General features: G+C 38.8%; 5 protein-coding genes, 1 long non-coding RNA gene and 2 other non-coding genes across 18 annotated transcripts; 2 read left to right on the top strand and 6 right to left on the bottom strand.

Moving 5' to 3' along the window:
• Positions 1-91: 91 nt before the first annotated feature.
• On the bottom strand, positions 92-1,881 carry LOC121233944. Of its 2 annotated transcripts, none has more exons than XM_041129722.1 (2): positions 562-1,881; positions 92-426 (listed from the first exon to the last, which is right to left on the bottom strand). In XM_041129722.1, exons 1-2 carry the CDS (start codon positions 1,441-1,443, stop codon positions 343-345), a joined length of 966 nt encoding a protein of 321 aa, XP_040985656.1. In that variant the 5' UTR covers positions 1,444-1,881; the 3' UTR covers positions 92-342. The 2 variants fall into 2 exon arrangements, with proteins under 2 accessions (XP_040985656.1, XP_040985663.1); XM_041129729.1 differs by having other exon boundaries at positions 92-409; positions 562-1,880.
• Positions 1,882-3,351: 1,470 nt separating this feature from the next.
• On the bottom strand, positions 3,352-4,261 carry LOC121248812 (RING-H2 finger protein ATL52-like). The gene has a single exon (XM_041147403.1). The coding sequence runs from the start codon at positions 3,988-3,990 to the stop codon at positions 3,463-3,465; it is 528 nt and encodes a 175-aa protein (XP_041003337.1). The 5' UTR covers positions 3,991-4,261; the 3' UTR covers positions 3,352-3,462.
• A 518-nt stretch (positions 4,262-4,779) lies between these two features.
• On the bottom strand, positions 4,780-5,567 carry LOC121236307 (CLAVATA3/ESR (CLE)-related protein 46-like). Its single transcript, XM_041132778.1, has 3 exons — positions 5,423-5,567; positions 5,249-5,316; positions 4,780-5,147 (listed from the first exon to the last, which is right to left on the bottom strand). The coding sequence occupies exons 1-3, from the start codon at positions 5,532-5,534 to the stop codon at positions 5,052-5,054; spliced, it is 276 nt and encodes a 91-aa protein (XP_040988712.1). The 5' UTR covers positions 5,535-5,567; the 3' UTR covers positions 4,780-5,051.
• A 1,644-nt stretch (positions 5,568-7,211) lies between these two features.
• Positions 7,212-7,283, top strand: TRNAP-AGG. Its single transcript has one exon. It is a non-coding gene; the product is annotated as a tRNA-Pro (tRNA).
• Positions 7,284-9,044: 1,761 nt separating this feature from the next.
• LOC121240358 lies at positions 9,045-9,807 on the bottom strand. The gene is made up of 2 exons (XR_005935528.1): positions 9,666-9,807; positions 9,045-9,545 (listed from the first exon to the last, which is right to left on the bottom strand). It is a non-coding gene; the product is annotated as an uncharacterized LOC121240358 (long non-coding RNA).
• A 171-nt stretch (positions 9,808-9,978) lies between these two features.
• On the top strand, positions 9,979-11,300 carry LOC121240342 (CASP-like protein 4C2). Of its 2 annotated transcripts, XM_041137771.1 has the most exons (3): positions 9,979-10,217; positions 10,625-10,760; positions 10,901-11,300. In XM_041137771.1, exons 1-3 carry the CDS (start codon positions 9,979-9,981, stop codon positions 11,120-11,122), a joined length of 597 nt encoding a protein of 198 aa, XP_040993705.1. In that variant the 3' UTR covers positions 11,123-11,300. The 2 variants fall into 2 exon arrangements, with proteins under 2 accessions (XP_040993705.1, XP_040993698.1); XM_041137764.1 differs by lacking the exon at positions 9,979-10,217 and having other exon boundaries at positions 10,368-10,760.
• Positions 11,301-14,843: 3,543 nt separating this feature from the next.
• Positions 14,844-19,794, bottom strand: LOC121250310. 9 transcript variants are annotated; one of them, XM_041149425.1, is made up of 3 exons: positions 17,528-18,076; positions 15,247-17,423; positions 14,844-15,087 (listed from the first exon to the last, which is right to left on the bottom strand). In XM_041149425.1, exon 2 carries the CDS (start codon positions 15,809-15,811, stop codon positions 15,272-15,274), a length of 540 nt encoding a protein of 179 aa, XP_041005359.1. In that variant the 5' UTR covers positions 15,812-17,423; positions 17,528-18,076; the 3' UTR covers positions 14,844-15,087; positions 15,247-15,271. The 9 variants fall into 9 exon arrangements, with proteins under 9 accessions (XP_041005359.1, XP_041005351.1, XP_041005367.1 ...); XM_041149417.1 differs by having other exon boundaries at positions 14,844-16,628; positions 17,333-17,423; XM_041149433.1 differs by having other exon boundaries at positions 14,844-15,888; positions 17,333-17,423.
• TRNAR-CCG lies at positions 19,361-19,433 on the bottom strand. The gene has a single exon. It is a non-coding gene; the product is annotated as a tRNA-Arg (tRNA).
• Positions 19,795-21,466: the final 1,672 nt, after the last annotated feature.

Genomic DNA, 21,466 nt, shown 5'->3' with positions numbered 1-21,466 from the left:
ATGCTATCACCGGGCTCCTTGGTACTCGATTGCCTCTCGGGTTTTACCGAACTTTCCTTCTAACCGAAAAGAAAAAAGGATAAACAACGAATAAAGGCTAGAAATTTAGCGGGGAAAAAAGCTTGGCCGTAAAAAGAATTTTACAGAGCTGGTTCGACAATAGCATCAGTTGGACCATCACTCATAAGAGTTACAGCTATGAGACAACTCAGGAGACATGGAGATTGAATAAAACAAATAACTCCACAGGTCCCCCACCACTTGCATCAGACCCACTTCTCCATGTCAAAGTTGCAGAGAATGTGCCCCCTCCCCCAAAACAAAAGATTCAGAGCACAAGGGTTAAGAATGTTTAACCTGTAACTGCATCCCCAAACCCCTTAAAAGAAATTGAGATAAACACAAGAACCTGACAGATGAAAACATCTAATAAAAGATAATTAGATGAAGTGCCTGTGAGGACAGACCCATTTCATTTTGGTTAATGGAACTCTAATGTAAACTGGGCTTCTTGTTAATCGGTGATAGGAATGATGAGGGTGAAGAAGCTAAAGGAAGTACCTGTGAAGTGCTTGAATGGTACTGTAGTGGATGGTGATTAACATCTCTTTCTTTATGCTTATCAACAATGATTGTGATGAAAGGCCCATCTTCCTCGTCTTTATGAAACTTTGATGGAGAAGCTGGATTTCTGTTTTCTTGGACATCCTCATCGGTGCTATGAACCTTTTCTTTGGCTTCTTCCATTAATTTTCTTTCTAGTTTCTCTTCTGCATCCTTTAAGAACTTGAACTTTGGAGGAGGTGAGGACTTTATGCTTTTGAACTCTGCATCTGTTGCTGATTCAAAGAGAGGGTTGAATCCATGCTGATTGTAAGAGTTCATAGGAGTGACAGGGGGAGTGAAAAAAGATGGGGAAGCCAGGGGGGTCAAATACGGAGTCTCCGATGGTAGAAGCAAATCGCTTAAGCTTCTACTTCTGGAACCCTTTCCACTCTTGTCACCCCTAGACTTGCCATCGTCAGATTCTAAATCCTCTTTGGTTTCCTCTATAATTGTGAACAGGAATCTCGGAGGGCCTGAGAGGTTTTGCAGCCTCATGAACTCTGTCTCCATGTCATCATCTCCGAAGGGTTTAAGCAAAAAATCCTTGTTTGACTGCATATGAAGCTGGCCTTCTGGTTCATGGACAAGGGTGCCCGTGATTCCCATAGAAGAACGGAGTTCTTGGGGATCCAAAGCTGTGTGCCTCAAAGAAGTAGACTTTTTCCAGCAAAACATGTAGAACAGCTCACTTGCTGGGCCGCTGTAATCATTTTCCATCTCTCTGTTGGTTAACCTCTTCTTCCACCACAATAAGTAGTAAAGCTCCGCAACAAGAGCCAAGAAGAGGCAACCAAAAACTACACTCAGAGCAAGTCCTACACTACTCAATGATTTCATCTTTGCATTCAAATCACATTAGATCTTACCTCAAATTAAACATAAAAAGATCAACTTCCACTGCAATAGCTTAGTTGTAAAACCATCGAACTAAACTATACTGGAAAAGTTGAAACCCCTTTGTTTCCGCTGCAAGAAAAACCCAGGAAAGTGAGAGAAAAAAGCTTACTAGGGAATTCTGAACGGTCTCAATCTTATATGAACAGCGGACAAGCCCAAGAACCCAGATCATGAACTCTCACTACAACTGAGAAGAGGTATCAAACTCGCGGTCTCTCTTTAGTGAAAACCTATAAAGTATTTCCTAACTCCTATTTGTGAAGACAAGCCCAAACCAGCCACCTGCTAAATCATATCCAAAGGCTCTGTTTCTCTCGGAAAATCACACTCTTGAATCGTGAAGCATGATTGTAAACCCCTTTTCACTTTAATCCCAAACGCCTAAAAACCATCAAACGGTGGACACTCTTATCTTTTAACCAGACAATAAAATAAAATAAAAAGATTCTCTTTATCCAATAAAAAAAAAAAAAAAACCGAAAAAAACCGGTAGCTCAAAGAATCACCAACGGACCGAGCAAAAAGAAGTCGGTAAACACCTCACTGGTTATGGTTAATTGAGTTGTCGCGTCCTTCGAGGGATGCTCACATGAGATCACAGAAGAAAGTGATATCCCATTTAAAAATCCTATCATGGCTAATGTACTAAAATACCCATTGTTTAAGATTTTACTACTTGAAAGCAATGGTCGACGTTTTTATGTTGGTCAATGGCAATTTAGGACAAACAAGAATCTTTCATCAACCTAGACATTTCGCAGTTTTTTCCTTGACTCAACAAATAAAGTATGGCTATAATGAGGCCTACGAAATCTAAATATGCATACAAACAAGATTTTGGGCTTATACGGAAGTCGTACAACATCACAGCTTGAAACCAACAATCGAATACCTTTTTTCTATAGCAAGAACAAAATGATAATCTTTGCGTACCAAACAACACGACTGCATATTCTCAGTAAGGAAAGAAATAGCGATCATCATTGCACCTTGGACTAAGGACTTCGGCTTATCTTATTGGGTAGTTTTTGAAGCACAAAATATCAGAGATATCTGGTAAGATACTCTACTTTTATTATGGTTTACAACACTGATTTTGTGTCCCCAAATCTGGTGAGAACGGCTTTCTTTCTTTAAATCTTAAGCCATTTTGGTCGATCGAGGAATAGATCGTGCTCTTAATCATACTGTCTGCGACGTAAAGACGCAAATTTGTCCTACTGTGCATTTACCCACAACCAACCCCACCAAGATTTTCCATCCCCGTGTTAATAAAGTTATGTCCAACTAAACAACTTTGATATCTTCTGTCGTAAAAATAGGGTGAGATAAAGTTGAAATCTGAGTATGACAGGTCACTATCGAGTCAGTGACTCAGTTCTCACTCCAGGCCAGTGGCCCAAAACAACTAAAATAAATTGTAGATGTGCTTTTTTTGCATTTATGTGAAGCCCAAGATTCTGATGGGCTTTTAACCTCAGTTAAGCCACCTGTCTGGGCCCAGTTCTGAGTATTTATTTAGTATGCCAAACCAAACCGTGCATCCGTATGGCCACCCCTGGCCTATAGACAGATATCGATCAGAGACTGTATTTGACTAATAAATTAATAATGCATGTAGTTTAACAGTAATTTAAACCTTTCTTTAAAAGCATATGGTCCTATCCAACTGGGCTGCTGATCCTAACCCTCAGTCAAATTTAATAGGCCCATATTATTGGTGTTAAAGGCTAATTAATTGCCTGCACACAGTTTGAATGCAATCAAAACCCCATGCGGCCGGGTGTCCTGTTGTAGTAACATTTCTCTCCATACAGCACAAGCTTTAATCACGTACTAGAGGCGGGAGAAAAAGAAAAACATCCGAGCCAAGATAAATGTATTGAAAACATCAGAGGTAAGGTACGTGAATCCTGTGACTAAACCTTGAGCAAATATAGTGGGACAAACCTTTCACTATCATGCCCGCGTAGAATGTATAACAATATCTTGCAGCGTTCCTGAATGTGCCTCGGACTCATCGGAACTTGAAATTGTTGCACGATGAAATGTCGATGACAAAGTAGTGGCATCAGACCGACAAATCGGGCAAGTTGAGTGAGAGTAGAGCCACATATCAATGCATGGGACGTGAAACGAGTGCATGCACCCTGGCAAGGTACGTAATTCTTCACCATCTTCAAATTCGCTCAAGCACACGGCACAAGTGCCATCTTCGCCCATCGAGTCCACACCTTTCTGATACTTGCGTGCTGGGATGAGTTGGACCATAGAAGCGCTGGTACTACCGATAGATGTCTCCATTGTGATCTCAGACACAAAACGCGATCGCCTGAGTCTTTGTGGAGGGCTTTGGTTAGCAGCCGCCGGGTGCCGGTTACAAAAACAAACAGTTATACAATGGTAAATTGTGACCACGATAGCCGCTGATCCCACTGTAGCTATAAGGAAAAAGAATTTTCCTAAGATGAAATCGTCGTTGGCCATGATATGAAGAGATTAATCAGCTAGCAATTGTGAGAGACTTTTAGAGTTTAGAGTGCCCTCAAAGAGTCATTCCTATAAAACAACGCAGCTGCAACGGTGATTGCAAGGTTATACTTGTCTTATGCGTACATAACTTGTGTTAAGAAATACTAAATACAGACAATGATAAGGTTACAGCTTAGACATTCGTGGGCCTCGATCGTTGACATCCATGTGGCAATCCTCTACGTTATTAAATTTCTTTCAGGAATAAAAAACACTAAAAGAATCGAATGCCATTGCATTGCACAGTGCCACCGGCCATGTTCTGATAATACTTAACATGACTCGTGCATTAAATAGGCATGCTTTTTCTCACTTTGTTCTATTTTTCTAGGTGTCTTGGAGTACCGGACTAACGGCTCTGGAGCATGGGCTTGGGTTGTACAAGAAGGAATGAATCGAGCAAATGCTTTCAAATGCTCCTCATAGTAGCCTGCTTCCTTGTCGAGAATTACAGGGCCTTGATGGTGCATGGGCACATCTTTCAACCTTATAACCGCGTAGTTCCTTAAAAAATCGCGATTTCCGAGAAAATTTTCTTTAAATAATGATTGGCCAATCATACGTGTAAAGGTTTTGAACAAAATACGTCCATTTAAAAATTAGCTGTGTATTTGAATAGACTAAACGACTATGTTTCCATGCCCCACTGTTTTTTCTCTTCTTCTTCTTCTGGGAATTTTTTTTTTTTTTTTTTTTTTTTTGGTAATGAAGCAGGATGACTCTTCCGGCAGCTGTACCTTATGTTCCTGCAAACTCAAGTTCGTACTTCATTTAATTCCAATCTAAAATTTAGTAGCTATATGTGACACAGTTTTGAGGTCCTTCGAGTAGGCAAAATCATCTCAAATTATGTTATGAGGCCCTGTTTATATGACTTGCATCCCAAACATAAAACATCCTTTTGCAAGTACGAGAGAGTGAAATGTTATACATAATTTCTAACCAAGAAGCCACAAAGATAAATGCATCTTCACCATATTTGTTTTGCTTTGCTGCGCATTGAGTGCGAGCTCCTTTCAGTCATGCTTGGCTGGTGGGTGCCGATTTCCAATGGGATTAGGTACTGAAGGAACCTTACGATAACTATTTATCACCTGCATTCCTGATTTGTTCTTTTCATGAAACAAGAGAAGTCATGTACAAGCAGTTTCCGTCATATTGAATGTCAGACTATAGTGACAAATAGATGCCAGCCGGAAGAAGTTCTACTCACCCAAGTAGCAGACAAGAATCCAGCTGCTGAACCTTCACTCGATTGTGCAGGTTTGAGCTTGAAGCTACCTAGGGAAGCAACAAAGAAATTAACCATCTGTCTGTTTCTACTCAATTCTGAAGATACCAGTTTAGTATGCATTATTGTATCAGCAAGGCCAGCTTAGGGACTTACCTGGTTCTGCTTTGCGAATCCTCATGGCCGTGGCAGAATAACTTCGAGTAGCAATAAAGACGAAGGCCAAAAAGAGACATATTTGAATATCTTTCCTCTTCATCTTTTGCATGGGATTGTGCAGGGTGGGAGTAAGTGGGGGTATTTAAGGTGTGGGGTTTATATAGCTAGGCACGAGAAGTATATGTTATATAAGTCGATCATTTCTAACCTAATCATTGTTTTTTTGAAATTATGGAATGCCATGTTAAAGGTGCCTGGGAATCCAATGTTAAATTAGATTAGAATTAATTAGGGTATAAAGGTGAGTTTCTTGTCTTCGTCCGTTGACCACTGTTGGGTCATGACCATATAATAGAGCCATCAACGCTGTTGTCCTCCATGACCCTAACATAAAGATCCTTACTACATGCTTCAGGTTCCCAAATGTTGGTATCTGCAAATCAGGAAATAGATTGCTCCCTATCGGTACGTGCGGATATGTGCAAGTAATTGAATATCTGCGTTGCGGATAAAACGTTTTTGTAGCAGATCGAGTACAGTAAGCACTTCGATTTTATTTTACTAGCAAACATGTCTACTGATAAGATGTCTACAATATCAACTGTACAGAAATAATCAAAAGATTGCCACATCTAATATGCGCTGCCCATCTAATCAAAAGATTGCCACATCTAATATGTGCTCTTTAAGAACACCGAGACCACGTTTGGATAGTGAGACGAGATGATTTTAAATAAAAGTTGAAAGTTAAATAAAATATTATTAGAATATTATTTTTTAATATTATTATTATTTTGAAATTTGAAAACGTTAAATTATTTATTATATTTTGTATGTAAATTTAAAAAAGTTGTAATAATGAGATGAAATGAGATGAGATTGTAGCCAAACAGAACCAAATGAAATCATATTCTCCTTCTTCTTCTTTAATGGCTCGTGAAAAAGATAATTTTCTAAACTGCACACAGAACATGATTGCAGATGATCAATGTCTTGTACTTGGTACAGGTCTAGAGTGAGCAAGATATGCTTGTTTTTTTTCCCGGGTTTTTTCTGAATAAGAGATGCTTGGGGGGAGAGAGGAGATGCATGTATATATTGTCCCCAATCCTGTGACTAAGTAAGTATGCACTTACAACAATATCTGCTTGTCTAATGGCCATTTCAATATCTTGAAGTGGTTCGTTGAAGCCCTATATTAGTAAATTCTAGTGACGGTATGTTTAGATTAAAGTTCAACTACCTATATGCTCCACCTCGATAGCTTCCAAAAGTCAAAATTCTCTGCAGTTGTTTATTTTTCTAATTTATTTGTCAAATGAGAAGAAGTTACCCAGAGAGTAACACCACCTATAAAAAGAAGAGACCCTTGCGATGTTAATGATGATACTTGCTTCGTTGACTCCCCGTGAGACAACTCATAATGATGCTTTCAGTACTGTTAATACGAATTTTGTATTTGGATTAATCTTGGATTTTGTGTCTAAGCTTTTGAGTTTTTAGTCACTTTTTCTAGTAAAAGTTGGGTGGGTGTTTTGTATTCCTGTTACGCTTGTGGTCGAGGTTGTCCTTCCTGCCTGTCTTTTGACCACCCTTAATTCACAAAGGCAAACTGCAAGATCCATCTCAAGAATCAATGCTTCATTACTAGATGATCAACTGCGTGCAACGAACTCAAATGAAGCCTACAATGTTGGGCTTTGAAATTTGTGATCACTGGATAGAGGGGAATAAAGATATTGATTTGTTCAGATTTAAAGATTTTGAGCAGGCAGATAGCACAAGTGGGCATTTGGTCTAGTGGTATGATTCTCGCTTAGGGTGCGAGAGGTCCCGAGTTCAATTCTCGGAATGCCCCATCTTTTATCTCTCTTTTATCTATGGACCGGAGCCCATCATAGTCTATTTCTGGGTCAGGCCCATCACTCTGTATCCTCTATTTTTTCCTGCTACATTTATAAATTATATCCACTCATGTTTCATTTTCCCCCGATCCATAGAACCAGGGTAAAAAAGGAAAGAAGTCTCCGTACCAACCAATATTCTGATATCATGTTAGCACCCAAAACTTTAGTTGATGATTTAAAAAAAAATTGAAATTAACCATCTAACCAATTGCTCTTGAACAGATAGTCATGGAAACAGCACACTTGATACATGAAAGCCCCACATACAGAGAGATCTAATGATATGCTTTGTTAATGGAACGACTCATTCCGCTCGGCACATCCACATTAGTAATATGCTCCACCCAGAAATGAAAGTTTATTCACATATATATGTTATTTGTCCTGTAAATCATCATTCGACATTGATGGGATCTATATGACGTACAAAAACTTGCACCATTATCACATGTTTTACGGTATATATAAACGGGGAGACTTAGGCTTCGTTTGGATTCGAAGATGAGTTGAGATGAGTTGTGAATAATAGTGAGATGGATTATAAATAGTAGTGAGATTTGTGAGTTAAAGTTGATGAATAATAGTGAATAATAGTGAGATAAATTGAAATGAATTGAGATGAATTGTGAATCTAAACCGAGCCTTATCCACACAAAACCTAAAAAAAAAAAGAGGCTGGATGATGCAAACGGTAAGAGAGGAATTATCAGGCTGTAGGGCTAAACAGTCAACATGCGTTGTACCTAAGTAATTCAGAATCTTGATCTGGCCCCAATTTTTTCGTTGCGGGAGGATTATTGTTTCTTCGATAGGAGAGAAGGTCGTGAAAAGTTGTGGCATATGCTGCCCGAAAGTGCAGCACTGGCAAAGCAAAGATTTCATGATAAATAGTCTCTCTGCTTTATTAGTTTTCACGGGATTCTGGCCAGTGCCGTCTTCCGATATAGAACGCCATTGTCGGGCTTCTCCGGTTTATCTCTCTCTCTCTTCTCTCTACCATCCCTTCCCCTCCCTCTAATTTTCTCTCAATTTTTGTCTACTGTTTATTTTCCTCCGCCCGACCACACTCTTAACACATACCCCGCCACTAGATTCTTTGACTACCATTCACCAGGTGTCATCATCCGTCCCTCATTTCTCATCAACACATGAAGCTCCAACCAGATTTATCAAGCAAGAAAATACCATAGATTGTTTTAGAATGCTCTCTTCTCTGAGAGTCGTACATAAGACAATTGAGCTCTTCAATGGTAACCTTAATGCAATTAATTTCAAAACACATTTCCCCTATGCTGGTTCCAACCACAATCGATGACTCTCAATGTTCACCTTAAAGTAATGTTCTAAAAATCTCTCTTATGAGGATAATTTCTTGACAGTTACTTGATCAAGAAAACATGGGACCATATCAATTTTTTATGTTCCGTTTTCCATTTCATTTACTTTTCCTTGATCCACTTCAATCGATGTTATGGTATTTTGGTTGGGATATCCCACCCCATCCTTTTAAATATTTTGTTCTTAAAACAAATCTCACTTATGAAAACGAAAATTTTTTGTTGTTGTATTAATATATATATATATATATATATATATATATATATTCAATGAAAAGAGAAATGGTTTCACAATTCACCCATATTATCATGCTGCAGAAATTCAAAATCAAAACACAAGGTACTAGCATCTATTTACTGCCTGCTGACTCTAGCTTTACTGATGAAGAATAAAGATGATCTATTAACAAGAAAAGGAAAAGAGAGCCAAAAATGGCGACCAGGGATTGCGGCCAAAGACCAGTATTGCATAAATTAGTTGAATATTGAAAACAAAGTCAAACCATAATAATTCTGAAGAGTCTATTTATTTATTTGACATTGACTTTGCCTGCAGACACAGATCTTTCGGCTGTGAAGCAATTTTGCTGGTCACGACTCACATTCATCGTGTTTCCGGAGGAATCGGGATAGATAGATGGGGGCTTTTAGAAAGTGCGTGCGAACTCCAAAAGGTTGCCTTTGTGGGCGGGTGTCTCAAATTCCATGCAAAAGATGTTTAGAAGATGTAAAGTAACTCATAACAAGGGCTTTTCACGGCCATCTTCTTGTCAAGAACAATGATAGATGGCAGCTCAGTATAAACAAGTTCATTACATGAGAAAAAGAAGCTTCGGATGAAGGAACGCATGGAATTGGGAAAACAACAAAGCGAGGCTGAAAAAAAAAACGCAAATGCGCACAACTCAGAGAGAAAAATAGGAAGCACTATAAGGAGCTGTGTATATAAATAATATGCATGCAAAAGGAAGAAAGAGAGAAAAGTCGCTTTCTCACCGTATAGATATAGAGATCCCCATTTCTCTTGCCCATCTTCTGCTTTTTTTCTTTTACTCCGCACTTTCCCTCTCACTCTCTCTCTCTCTCTCTCGACTCTCTCATGGACGTCTCGCCCTTCCCGTGACTCCACCTCCCACCTGAACCTTCCACCATTAAAAGTAAATTCCCCAAAAAATCGCTCCAACCAGAAAATTTTCAAAAAATTTCCCACCACCTATTCCATCATCATCATCATCATCTCTGTCCGTCTGTCTCTCTCTTTGTCTCCTCCTACGCCTAATGATCTCCCACCTTGTTGTATACTATCACCATGCTATCCCCTCAGGCCCTCCGTAACGGCGGGACCCCCTCCCCTCACCGCCGTATCCCGACCTCCACCACCCATCAATTCCACTCCACAGTTTCCGAACAGAAGCTCCGCCGCTTCAACTCTCTCATCCTCGTCTTTCGCCTCGCCACCTTTTGCTTCTCCCTAGCCTCCTCTGTCTTCATGCTCACCAACTCACGTGGTTCCTCTTCCCCGCATTGGTACGATTTCGACACCTTCAGGTATCCCCGTAACCACCCTTTTTTCTCTTCTCCGTTTGGTTTACTAGAAAATGGGGAAGAACAAGACGCAAGATTGATTTCTTCTAGTCATAATAAAAAACTTTGCTCTGTTTCATTTCAAAAATTGAAAATTGACAGAAATAGAAGAACATGTTTCCTGGAAACAATTTTCTGTTCTTTTTTTCAGAGACAAACTGTTTCAAAAACGCGAGCGAATACTATTTCACTGTAAAAACAAACAGCTCCGGTTATGGAAGAAATAGAAGCTCTTTACTGGAAGTCAATTCCGCGACTCAGCTTCCCCAACGAAACATACAGAAAATTGAAAAGATGCATTTTTTTTTCAAATCAATTTTCTCAATACCTTTTTCAAAGAAATTAAAAACATACGATCAAAATTCCTGCAGATTCGTGTTCGCAGCGAATGCCATAGTGGCCGTGTACTCTCTATTCGAAATGGTAGTCTCTGTTTGGGAAATCTCCAGAGGCGCCACTCTCTTACCCGAAATCCTACAGGTCTGGTTCGACTTCGGCCACGACCAGGTTCAAACTCCAAACCCTAAACTTCCCTGCCTTTACTCTCTGTCTCTCTGATATGTATGTTGTGAAATTTTCTTGTTTAATCTCAAATTGTGACTTTGAATTATGAACTCGAGCGTGGTGTCTGGGGTGTGATCGTCTAGGTCTTCGCGTACCTGCTACTGTCGGCGAACTCGGCGGGAATAGCGTTGGCAAAAGCACTGAGACGGACGGACACGTGTACGGACACGAGCGCGTTCTGCATCCAGTCGGACATCTCGATCGCCCTGGGATTCGCCGGGTTTCTGTTCCTAGGGTTTTCGTCCCTGCTCTCGGGATTTCGCGTCGTCAGTTTCATAATCAACGGCTCTCGTTTTCATCTTTGAACGGAGAGGATCAGATACGGCAGTATTTGTGTGTATCGGGATGTTGCTTTTCTAATCGTGTACCTTATTACAGTACCAATTGATTGCTATAAGATGCGTTCTGTGATTTTGAGGCCTGTATGTATAATCGAGAGCTTTATTTATATATTATAAATAAAAACGAGAGATGTTTTGACTAAAGTAGTTTAAAAAAAAAAAAAAGTAACACATTTATGAGATTCCTGAATTTCTTAAAAAATAACAAAAAAAAAAAAAAAAAAAACCAATTTTTCCTACAGCAGTCACAATAGAAAAAAGATATTTATAATTGTAAATTATGTATTTATTATATAATGGTTTTGAAATAAATAAATAAAATAACAAAATTATATAACAAAATTATTTTTTAATAATAAATTTTTTTTTTTAAATAATTACATAATATTTACGTATTCCATGTTACTCAATCACAGAATGGAGGTGTGTATCCGTCAATATATCTTTGATTTGTAAAGAAAATTGGCTAGGGAATGTAGACGAATGAGACATTGAGAATGCCTTTTATTCCAAATAGCCCACACCACCTTGGGTCAAATCCATTTAAAAACCACGATCAAAGGCAATCAGTCTACGTATTCTCGGCAGTTTGTCCCAATGCAGGCTCCCCCACTTCTCTAAATTTGATTTTAAAGGATTGACTGTCCCCAATTCCATCCTTGATTAGATTGGGAGGCCTTTATATATTGGTTATAGGACAAACTATCAATTTCATCTATCGTGTCCATCAATTCGAATGGGACTCTTATTTTTTTCTCCTTTTTTTTTTTTTTTTTTAACTCAAGGTAGTGTAGCTTTTACCATCTGATTACGCTTAGTTTGTTTTTTTAGAAAAGATGTGTTGATATTAAAAACCACGATCAAAGGCAATCAGTCTACGTATTCTCGGCAGTTTGTCCCAATGCAGGCTCCCCCACTTCTCTAAATTTGATTTTAAAGGATTGACTGTCCCCAATTCCATCCTTGATTAGATTGGGAGGCCTTTATATATTGGTTATAGGACAAACTATCAATTTCATCTATCGTGTCCATCAATTCGAATGGGACTCTTATTTTTTTCTCATTTTTTTTTTTTTTTAACTCAAGGTAGTGTAGCTTTTACCATCTGATTACGCTTAGTTTGTTTTTTTAGAAAAGATGTGTTGATATTAAAAATTAAAAATTAAATAAAATATTATTAAAATATATTTTTTAATATTATTTTATTTTAAATTTTGAAAAAATTAAATTATCTATTTTATTTTATATAAAAATTTAAAAATTTTATGATAATTAAATGAAATGAATTATAAAAATAAATGAGGCATTATTATTTATGGATAACATGAGAGAGAACTCGAGACTTCGCGGATGGAGAGTAATTTTACAACTCCTGTCTCCTGATATTTCAGGAGGAACTGAATAAAACATATCATATTAATATATTGGCTGAGGCAAAAAAAAAAAAAAAGAAAAAAAAAAAAGAAGAAGATGTGCACTACTAGTTAAAAAAACAATGTTCTTCATGCTTGCTTTACAAAGAACATTACTTTTTTGGGAGGACAAGTGGGTGGTTTCTTCATCAAACTGTCGAAAAAATTAGGCTCCGACTAATACAGTCAATAGAAGTGTAATGGTGGAAGATTTTATAAACAAATGGTGAATGGAGAAGAGAACTGCTCAAGGAAGTACTGGGAGAGAATGAAGCAGATACAGTTAAAACCATCTCTATTAGTAGACTGAGATTTAGTGACAGACAGATATGAGACTACACAAAATTAAGATATTTCTTTGTAAAAAATGCATATCACCTAGAATTGAGACTAGAGAGAATGGCAAAAGGTTAACCCTCTAGAACAAATAGTGAGAGTGGAATGTAGAATGAGGTATAAAATCTAAATAAATAATTTCTAGTGGAAAGCAGTCAACAACTGTTTACCCACTAAGGAGAACCTGTTAAAAAGGAAAGTTGTTGAGTCACCCATGTGTCTTATATGTAGTAGGGAAGTGGAGTTAGTTACTCATTCAATTTGGAGTTGTGCAACTTCCTCATATGTTTGGACAGAAAGTGAAAGTCCTGTAAAAAAAAATGACCATGTGTTGAGTTGGACTTTTATCCCGTGGGAAAGGTTAGTGAAGAATTTAAATCAAGAAGAACTAGAGAAAGTGACAACCATCATGAGGAACATTTGGTTGAGAAGAAACATGTTTGTTTTTTAAGAGAAGTTCCCTAATCCTTACAAAGTTATAAGAACAGTTCTGAAAAATTTAGAAGAGTACCAAGAGGCACATAAGGACTTAGTTTGCAACTTCAAAACTACAGGGTCTGGGCAAGTAATGGAAAAATGGAAGAGACCAAGGGAGGGCATAGTGAAAATTAATTGAGATGCCTCTTTTGACTCCAAGAGATTGAAAATGGGGGCAGATATCATTTTGAGGGATAAAGACGGTGAGATATTAGCATCTTTATGCATGAGTAAAATGAATGTTAGTCACCCTATACTTGCTGAAATTTATTCATTGTGGAGGGTTGTGGAGTTTTGTTTGGAATTAAACATGAAGAATATTGATTTTGAAGGAGACGCACAAATAGTGATAAGAGATGTAAATAGTAAAGAGGTAGTTTGGATGTGACATGGTCAGTTAATTGAAGATTTGAGAAGCATTTTTATCAGTAAAACAGATCAGAAGATACAACATATATACAGGGAAAGCAATATAGTGGCGCATCAATTAACAACGTTAACTTTGGAAACAAATGAGGAATTAGTATAAATTGAAAATGGTCTAACGGAGAGATCTTTACACTTGTAATACTGGACAAACTTTGTATTCCTTGATATTAGTTTTGTAATGAAATGATACATACTTACCGCAAAAAATAAAAATAAAATAAAAAGAAGGTTAAAAAGGTTAAAAAGGTAATGTTACAAGGCTTGTGGAATACGAATTACGAGGTCATTTCCACGATACTTCACCATCCTCTCCACCGCACTTGTTGAGATTGCACGTAGGAAAATGATAGCTGAAAGACCGTCAAAGACTGAACACCAACAAAACCGACATGATGCGCATACACTTTAACTTTCGAAGTACCAAAAATGGGGCTCACGGGATGAAGATGTCTTCCACTAATTTTCCAGGAAACTTGCTTCTAATCTCTCTTCAATGACACCGAAACGTATATAAAAATGTCAATACAATTGGCAAAAAAGTCCCGAGTCTTGATCGTCAATCACATGCAGAGTCATCAGATAAAGTATGCTGGCGCTACGCTACAAAATAATCACATCAAACCCATAGTGGGGTAATAATCTGCCACATCGGAGACAGCAATTACACGCTGTTTTTCAACACAAAAGTTGGTGGATTTCTGATTTCTGTTTTCCAAATCAAATCTAACAATTCGAACAATTCGAGTTCCAGTCAAGTTCATATCCCATAAGAATATAGATACTGGCAAGGATTCATAAATGTGTTGGTTTTACACTTTTTATCAACAAAGTGTATACAAATTGAAAATGATATAGATAGCCAAATCAATTGAATTTGGGGGTAGCACTCCACGGCCAAACAAAAAATGGAAACCTGAGCAAGCATTTTTTGTGTGCATATATTTGACAAGTTCTGTTCTGGAAGCCTGAACAAACATTATACGGAGTACGCAATGATTAAAAGGGGAAAAAATACAGTAGGCTGAAGGGCATTAGCAAGAATACTATTATCGTTTGCAAATTAAATTATGCTTCTTTTTGGTCTATGAACATAAGAAATCTGAAGATGTTAAACCCATCTGATCATCCTTTCCTTTCTCAACCAAGTCCACTTGAAAATGCTGCTTACCAAGAAGGGGGGAATAGGAAAAGAAAACCTTTTTTCGAGTTCCTGACAGATGCCATTTGTAGATGGATTACATGGCAATCCCATTTCCAGTGGTACACGCAAAACAGGATCTATCATTATGTGCATCGGCAATCAACATCTTGAGTCATCTGAGCTTTGTCTAACAGTTTCTTCAACTCTGGTGGATGCATCTGTGAGCACATCAATCGTCCAGTCTTTCAAATCCTCCATGCGCAGTGATTCTCCAGTTCGAATTAGTAAAACAGTATCTATCATTAAGTGTATCAGCAATCAAAGTCTTGAGTCATCGGAGTTTTGTCTAACAGTTTCTTCAACTCTGGTGAATGCATCTGTGAGCACATCAATCGTCCAGTCTTTCAAATCCTCCATGTGCAGTGGTTCCCCAGTTCGAATTCGTGCATTTGGACGAGCAAGCTTAGACTCAAAGGGAGTCCTAGGCCTTACTTCTCTAATTTCTTCCCACTCTTCACGAGACAGCATCCTGACAGTGCCCTGCCCTGCAGGGGCATTCCTTATCTTCCGCTCAATCAATTCTTGTGACCTAGAATCATCATACATCATGAGGAGCTTGGCGAAGAAGGCAATACCGACACCAGTGACAATCATGGGCATGGTGGCGGTGTCAAGGTAGGCTCTCGACTCAGGAACTTCCACCAAGAACTGGTCCTTCTTCGGGCTCCTCCTCATCTTCCTCTTCTTCTGTAACTCTGCGATCTTGCTCTTCAAGGTCTGGGAGGGGCTTTCATGGGACAGCGTGTGCAACTGTCTCCGGATCTCGAACAACACCCTTTGGTAAATCCCACCAAACATGGTTCACTCACACTAAGCTTCCTCTTCTACCGCGTAAAGAGCAATTACAGCAGCTTTTCAACTTCCTAGTAAATTACCCAACTCAAATTCCACAGCCTCAAAAGAAATCACTTAACTAGACGCATTGAACACAAATTGAGCCACACCTCCCCACCCCAGAGAGCAAGTAAAACCCAGAAAGCGAGTAAATTTGGCTTTGAAACCAAATATCTGTGTGGCGCCCCCGGCCCCACCTCAGCAAGGACCGCAATGCTGGGATGTTGGTCACACGGGTCATATACCCATCGCACATTGTGACAACAAGTGTGTGCATGCATGCTTAAAATAAATGGAGAACAGTTATATTTGCAAGGGAAATAATAATAATAAAAAAGAAGTCACAATCAATTCTAATTAACAGTACAAAAAAAAAAAAAACTAAATTACATCCCAACCACAATATCCATAAGTCACTTGTCACAAGCCCATGAGCAAAAGAATAATAGAATCATTCGTTCTTTTTGTAAAGTTGATATATAGCACTTAATCAAAATGGGGGGAAAGCCCCAATCCTCAATCCTCTGGCGGTGCCAGATCACCATGCCTAGCCCCCACCAGTCAAGGGGCACCCACTGGACCTGAGTAATTTATACCCTCTAAGTCTCAGTTGGGTTTCACTTAGCCATAGACATTTATACCCTCTGAAACCATTTCAAACACACTGGACCTGAAACATTTATACCCTCTAGGTCTCAGTTGGTTTCACTTGGCTAGAGACATTTCTACCCTCTGAAACCATTTCAAATAGCACACACTGGACTTGAGACATTTATACCCTCTGAAACCAATCGCACTGATTTGTTAGTAATCGGTCAGGGTTTTAACCCAAAAATCCAGCAATTTTACAGATTTAAATTTACACACAATTACATTTCAATGGCAAGATGATCAGCAACAGATATTAGTTAAGATGCAATCCAAGAATACAACAGTTAATTGCATAAGGAAAAACACATGGGAAATTCTCCAACAAGCACTCACGTGCTGTGATCCAACACAAGGGAGGGGATTTCCAACACACATTCACAAGCTGCAAGCTCGTGCAGTAGTGGGAACTCCCAATACCCCATTGCGACTAATCAACAGTGTTAGTAAGGGAAAATTCCCCTTATTATAACATAACAACAGCATTTCAAATAAGAAGGTACCACAACATTAGTGCAACCAAATAACAAATGGAAAGTAGGTGGCGGTTCTACCAGAAACCCAAACCATAAAAATCTCAACACTTCACAAGGGCCCTTGGCCATAAACAGAGCTATAAAGAGAAACCCAACAACTTCACAGGGCCCTCGGCCACCACACAGAACCACAATCAGAACAAATTTAATCCCAACACTTACTTCACTGGGGCCCTCTGCCACCACACAGAACCACAATCAAGGCTACATAATAATCCCAACACTTCACAGAACTACACAGATCACAATTCTCAGTTTCCATCAACATTTATTTTCAAGATTAGTTTCGAGAACCACTTACAGCGCAGAGGGAAATTTTCTGGATGATTGAGGCGTCCCGAGCTCTGCTGCTGGCTGTGGTCGTTCCCGACATACACGCACCGTTTCTCTCTCTACCCGATACACCACATCATCACCAGTCGCAACGGAGGAGTGAGTTACAGAGAAAAAGAGAGGGGGGATAACTAGAGAGAGAAACAGAGACTGAGGGGCTTACCAGGCCGGTCTCGGTGTCAGAAGGCGGCAGCAGACGTTGGCGGTGGGAAGGGCTTAGATTACGACGGTGACTCGCCGAGAATCATAGAGATGGGGTGGGTTGCACCGGGAAAAACGAGAGAGAAAAGCGGATGAAGGATAAAAAGAGAGTGCAAGACAGAGAGAGGAGTGGAGGCTGTCTCCGATGCGGAGTGGTGCCGGGGTGTGGAAAACGGCGGAGGCGGAGCCCAAACAGAGAGAAAACGGAGAAGAGAATGAGAGAGGGAAAGAAATCTGGCCGAGGATAGTGGCGCAGAGAGATGAAACGGAGGTAGAGGAAAGGCCGAGAGGGTTACCGGCAGCGTGCTCGTGATCGGGAGGGGCAGCGACAGCGGCAACTCACATAGAATGAGAGAGACAGGGGGCGTTGGAGATAGATATGGAGAGAGAGGAGCTTACCGGAGATGGGAGGGTTGCGGTGGTCATGCACGGCGGGGTGGAGCAAAGGAAAACAGAAGGGCAAAGGGCGACGGGGAGAGATAAGGGTGAGAAGCCGACAGGGAGGGAAGGGGGGGGGGGGGGGGGGGGGGGGGAGAGAGAGAGAGAGACAGAGAGAGAGAACGGGGGAAGAGGAAGTTAGGGTTCTTCCCAAAACGACGTAGTTGGCGAGGGCTGGGCTTGGGTATGTGAGGGGCTTGGGCTGGGTTCAACGGGTCTTGACTCTTGGGCCTAGATTGGGTTGGGCCTCACAATCTGAGTGGGTCTCATTCAAAGAGCTTTTACTCTTCTTGCCCTTTCCGCCACTCTCTCTGGACCCAGAAAAACTACCAAAAAGAAAGAGTCTTACCAGGGATTGAATCAGGGAGTAACGGAGACGACGGAGTCTGCGATGGCAAAGATAAAAAGAAAAGGCAGAGACCAGAGTGGTTGAATGGATAATGCGTCTGAAAGAAGAGAGGCGTAAATACAAAAAATAAAACGAGAGAAAAAAAATGCAAATTAAACTATTCTTGCTATAAAATATAGAATTTAGAAATTAGAAGAATCTACTAGGAAATTTGTTAAAAATTCAACCACCGATTCAAAAGTTCTAGGATTGTTAGATACTAATTTGATTAAATTTGTAATTCTTAGGATTATAACATTCTACCACGCTTTTAAATCCGACGTCCACGGTAGCCCACTCTATCAACATTGATCAAATGGTAGCCATTTTCTTTTTAACGTCACTCATCTATCAATATTCAATGATTTAATACTATATCCATACAAAATATCAAGACATTTTAATCCAATCTATAGGTTGCCCCCTCCGTAACTTGAACCCGTGACATAGCTACTATTCTGATACCAATTGTTAAAGACTCAATGATTGATTCAAAAGACTTAAAATACTCTTAAAATACTAATTTAATTAAACTTTTAACCATCCTAACAAAACTACAACAGCTTGATATAAACGTAATAATGTCACTAATTTTTCCTGCGCTTAACCTTTTCCGGGCGCTAGCAGCTAGTGCATAGCATAACGAATTGAAGCAGCTAGTGCATAATTTTGAAAACGGCAATGCATTTAATATCAAGCTAGGGCCGCCCAATCTGTTTTTTTTTTTTTTTTTTTCATATTTTTTTAATACATTTAAATATTTTCAAAAAATAAAAAAAAAATATACCAATACATTTAAAAACACTTCCTTAATCACTGAATAAATAAATAAATAATTTATCAAACGGTAAAAAAAAAAAGGTCAAAGTTGATGCAGCATATAGTGTTTTTTTTTTTTTGAAAAGGGCAATGCTAAACCCCTTTAAAAGGGGTAAAAAAGCATGGATTAATTAAAAAGAAGAACAGCGGCGATCGCAGTGGGATTTGAACCCACGACCTTTAGATTCGGAGTCTAACGCGATATCCACTCCGCTATGCGATCGCTTGTCACTCTTAAGGCCCAATGGGATTCATATTATATCGAAGATACGACCCAAAACAAAACTGAAGACAACACGGACAAAATTACGAGAATTTCAGATCAACAGCAAAGAAAAAATAGGAAATCGTTGGCAGGACAGAACAAAACAAAAATCACCTAATCCGCATGTCAGAAAACAAACGCAGGATATGCCTATGATCCCCACAAACTACTCTGAGAGAGAGAGAGAGAGAGAGAGAGAGAGTACCTTTCGGCAGATCTGTGGAGGTTAGTTATCAGATCTTGGAGACGAAAATTTCCAACCGCGGGACAAAAATACCGTTGTTTGCCCTTTATGCTCCCGAAGAGTAGGCTCATACGCCTCCATTCTTGTTATTCGGGCCAGGCCCACAATCCTCCCTTTTGTTTTAAAAACAATAACGCAAAATGTTGCCCAAGAGCCTTTATTTGTTTATGAAAAATAAAAGAAGAGTCCTACTCATAATCACCAAATCTTATATTCCTATTTAAAAATATGTTATTTTATATTTTTATCATATTTTACTTATAAATATATCTGAAATCATTTTTATTACGTGAATAAAAAAATAAAATAACATATCTTTTAGTAGGTGTGCATGGATGTGAGACTTATATTTATAATTTTTCAAAACAAAAACTCTACTTTCACCCGAGATAGGGATATCCCGTGTACCCGGGTTCCACGTCCGTATTAGTTAAACGGTGCGTTTGCACTCTTTTAACTGAATTTCTTTCCGTTTTTCACTCGTCTCTCGCTAGACTTTGGTTATAGGCAACAACTCGAAAATCCTAAATCCTAACCTCTTCTTCCATTCGTCACCTCTCTCTCTTTCTTTCCCTCGCACGGCGAGCAATAATCACATCTCTCTCTCTCTATTTTATATATATATGTGGTTTGTTGAGTTGGTTTTGGGGACTGGCCATTTGCAGTTGGGTTTTATGTTTTCAAAATCTCGCACAATTTTTGTGATTTACTCTATGTTTTTTATTTTCTTTGTATTTTGTGATTTGCTCTGGGTTTTATGCATGCCTGATAAACTCCAGTTGGGTACTTTGTATTATATCACAAGTAAAAGGGTACAGTTTCCTAGTGGGTTTTCCCAAATAGATTTTCAACCAACAGTGATAAAAATGATTGTACGCTCCATAACTTGGGGGTGTACTTGCCTTAATACTGATAAAAAGAATATTGCTTGCATCTTGTCTTTTTGGTTTGACAAAATCTGGTGTAGTATTTGTTAGGGATGTAACCGGTCCGGTTTTAAATAAAATTTAGGATCGAATTGGTATTTACCGATTTTACATTTTTCAAAACCAATTACGCACCGGTTACCCTCCTAAACCGATACTTCCGATTTTACTGATTTTCAGTCCAGTCCAGTCCGATTTTTTGGTTTATATATGTAGTAACAAAAATAAACATCGTAATAAAAGCAATTATAGCCTGTAACTATATAATTATTAATAACTAAACCAAAGGTCGAGCTTAATGCAGGCAACCTATCCAACTACTATATTTTGCTTCATTCAGTGTCAAAGACCAAGTGCAACCATTCTTTTAACTATAATGATATTCTTTTAAAATAATATGAGATGTTGTTTTTAAAACAATATGAGATGTTGTAACATGCAGATACAGATGATAAAATCATTTTGGAACATACAAGAGAATAATGAGATTTTGGACTTAGAAGATGAATCGATGATAATGATATGCGGATGCAAATGATAAAATCAGTTCAAAATAGACGATATGCAATGGAGCAAAGCCACTTGAAAGCTTTTATTCAACTTAGAATTTCATATGCTTAATCAAACAAAACAAACAGAGCTTTAGGCTAACGTGGTCCTTAGAAAAAAAAAAAAAAACTAGGAAGTCTGCAACCCCATATCATTGCAAATTAAACAAACAGGGCTTCAATGCTTCACTATTGAGTATTGACGTTAGACAAATAAAGATCCTCAAGAAAAATTACTGTAGAAGCAGAGAGACGTGAAAGCCAGCTACGTGA

Source organism: Juglans microcarpa x Juglans regia, chromosome 1D, assembly GCF_004785595.1.
Source record: "Juglans microcarpa x Juglans regia isolate MS1-56 chromosome 1D, Jm3101_v1.0, whole genome shotgun sequence".
Lineage (NCBI taxonomy): Eukaryota > Viridiplantae > Streptophyta > Magnoliopsida > Fagales > Juglandaceae > Juglans > Juglans microcarpa x Juglans regia.
The sequence above is the reverse complement of the archived record's forward strand: the minus strand, read 5'-3'. Positions and strand labels throughout refer to the sequence as shown.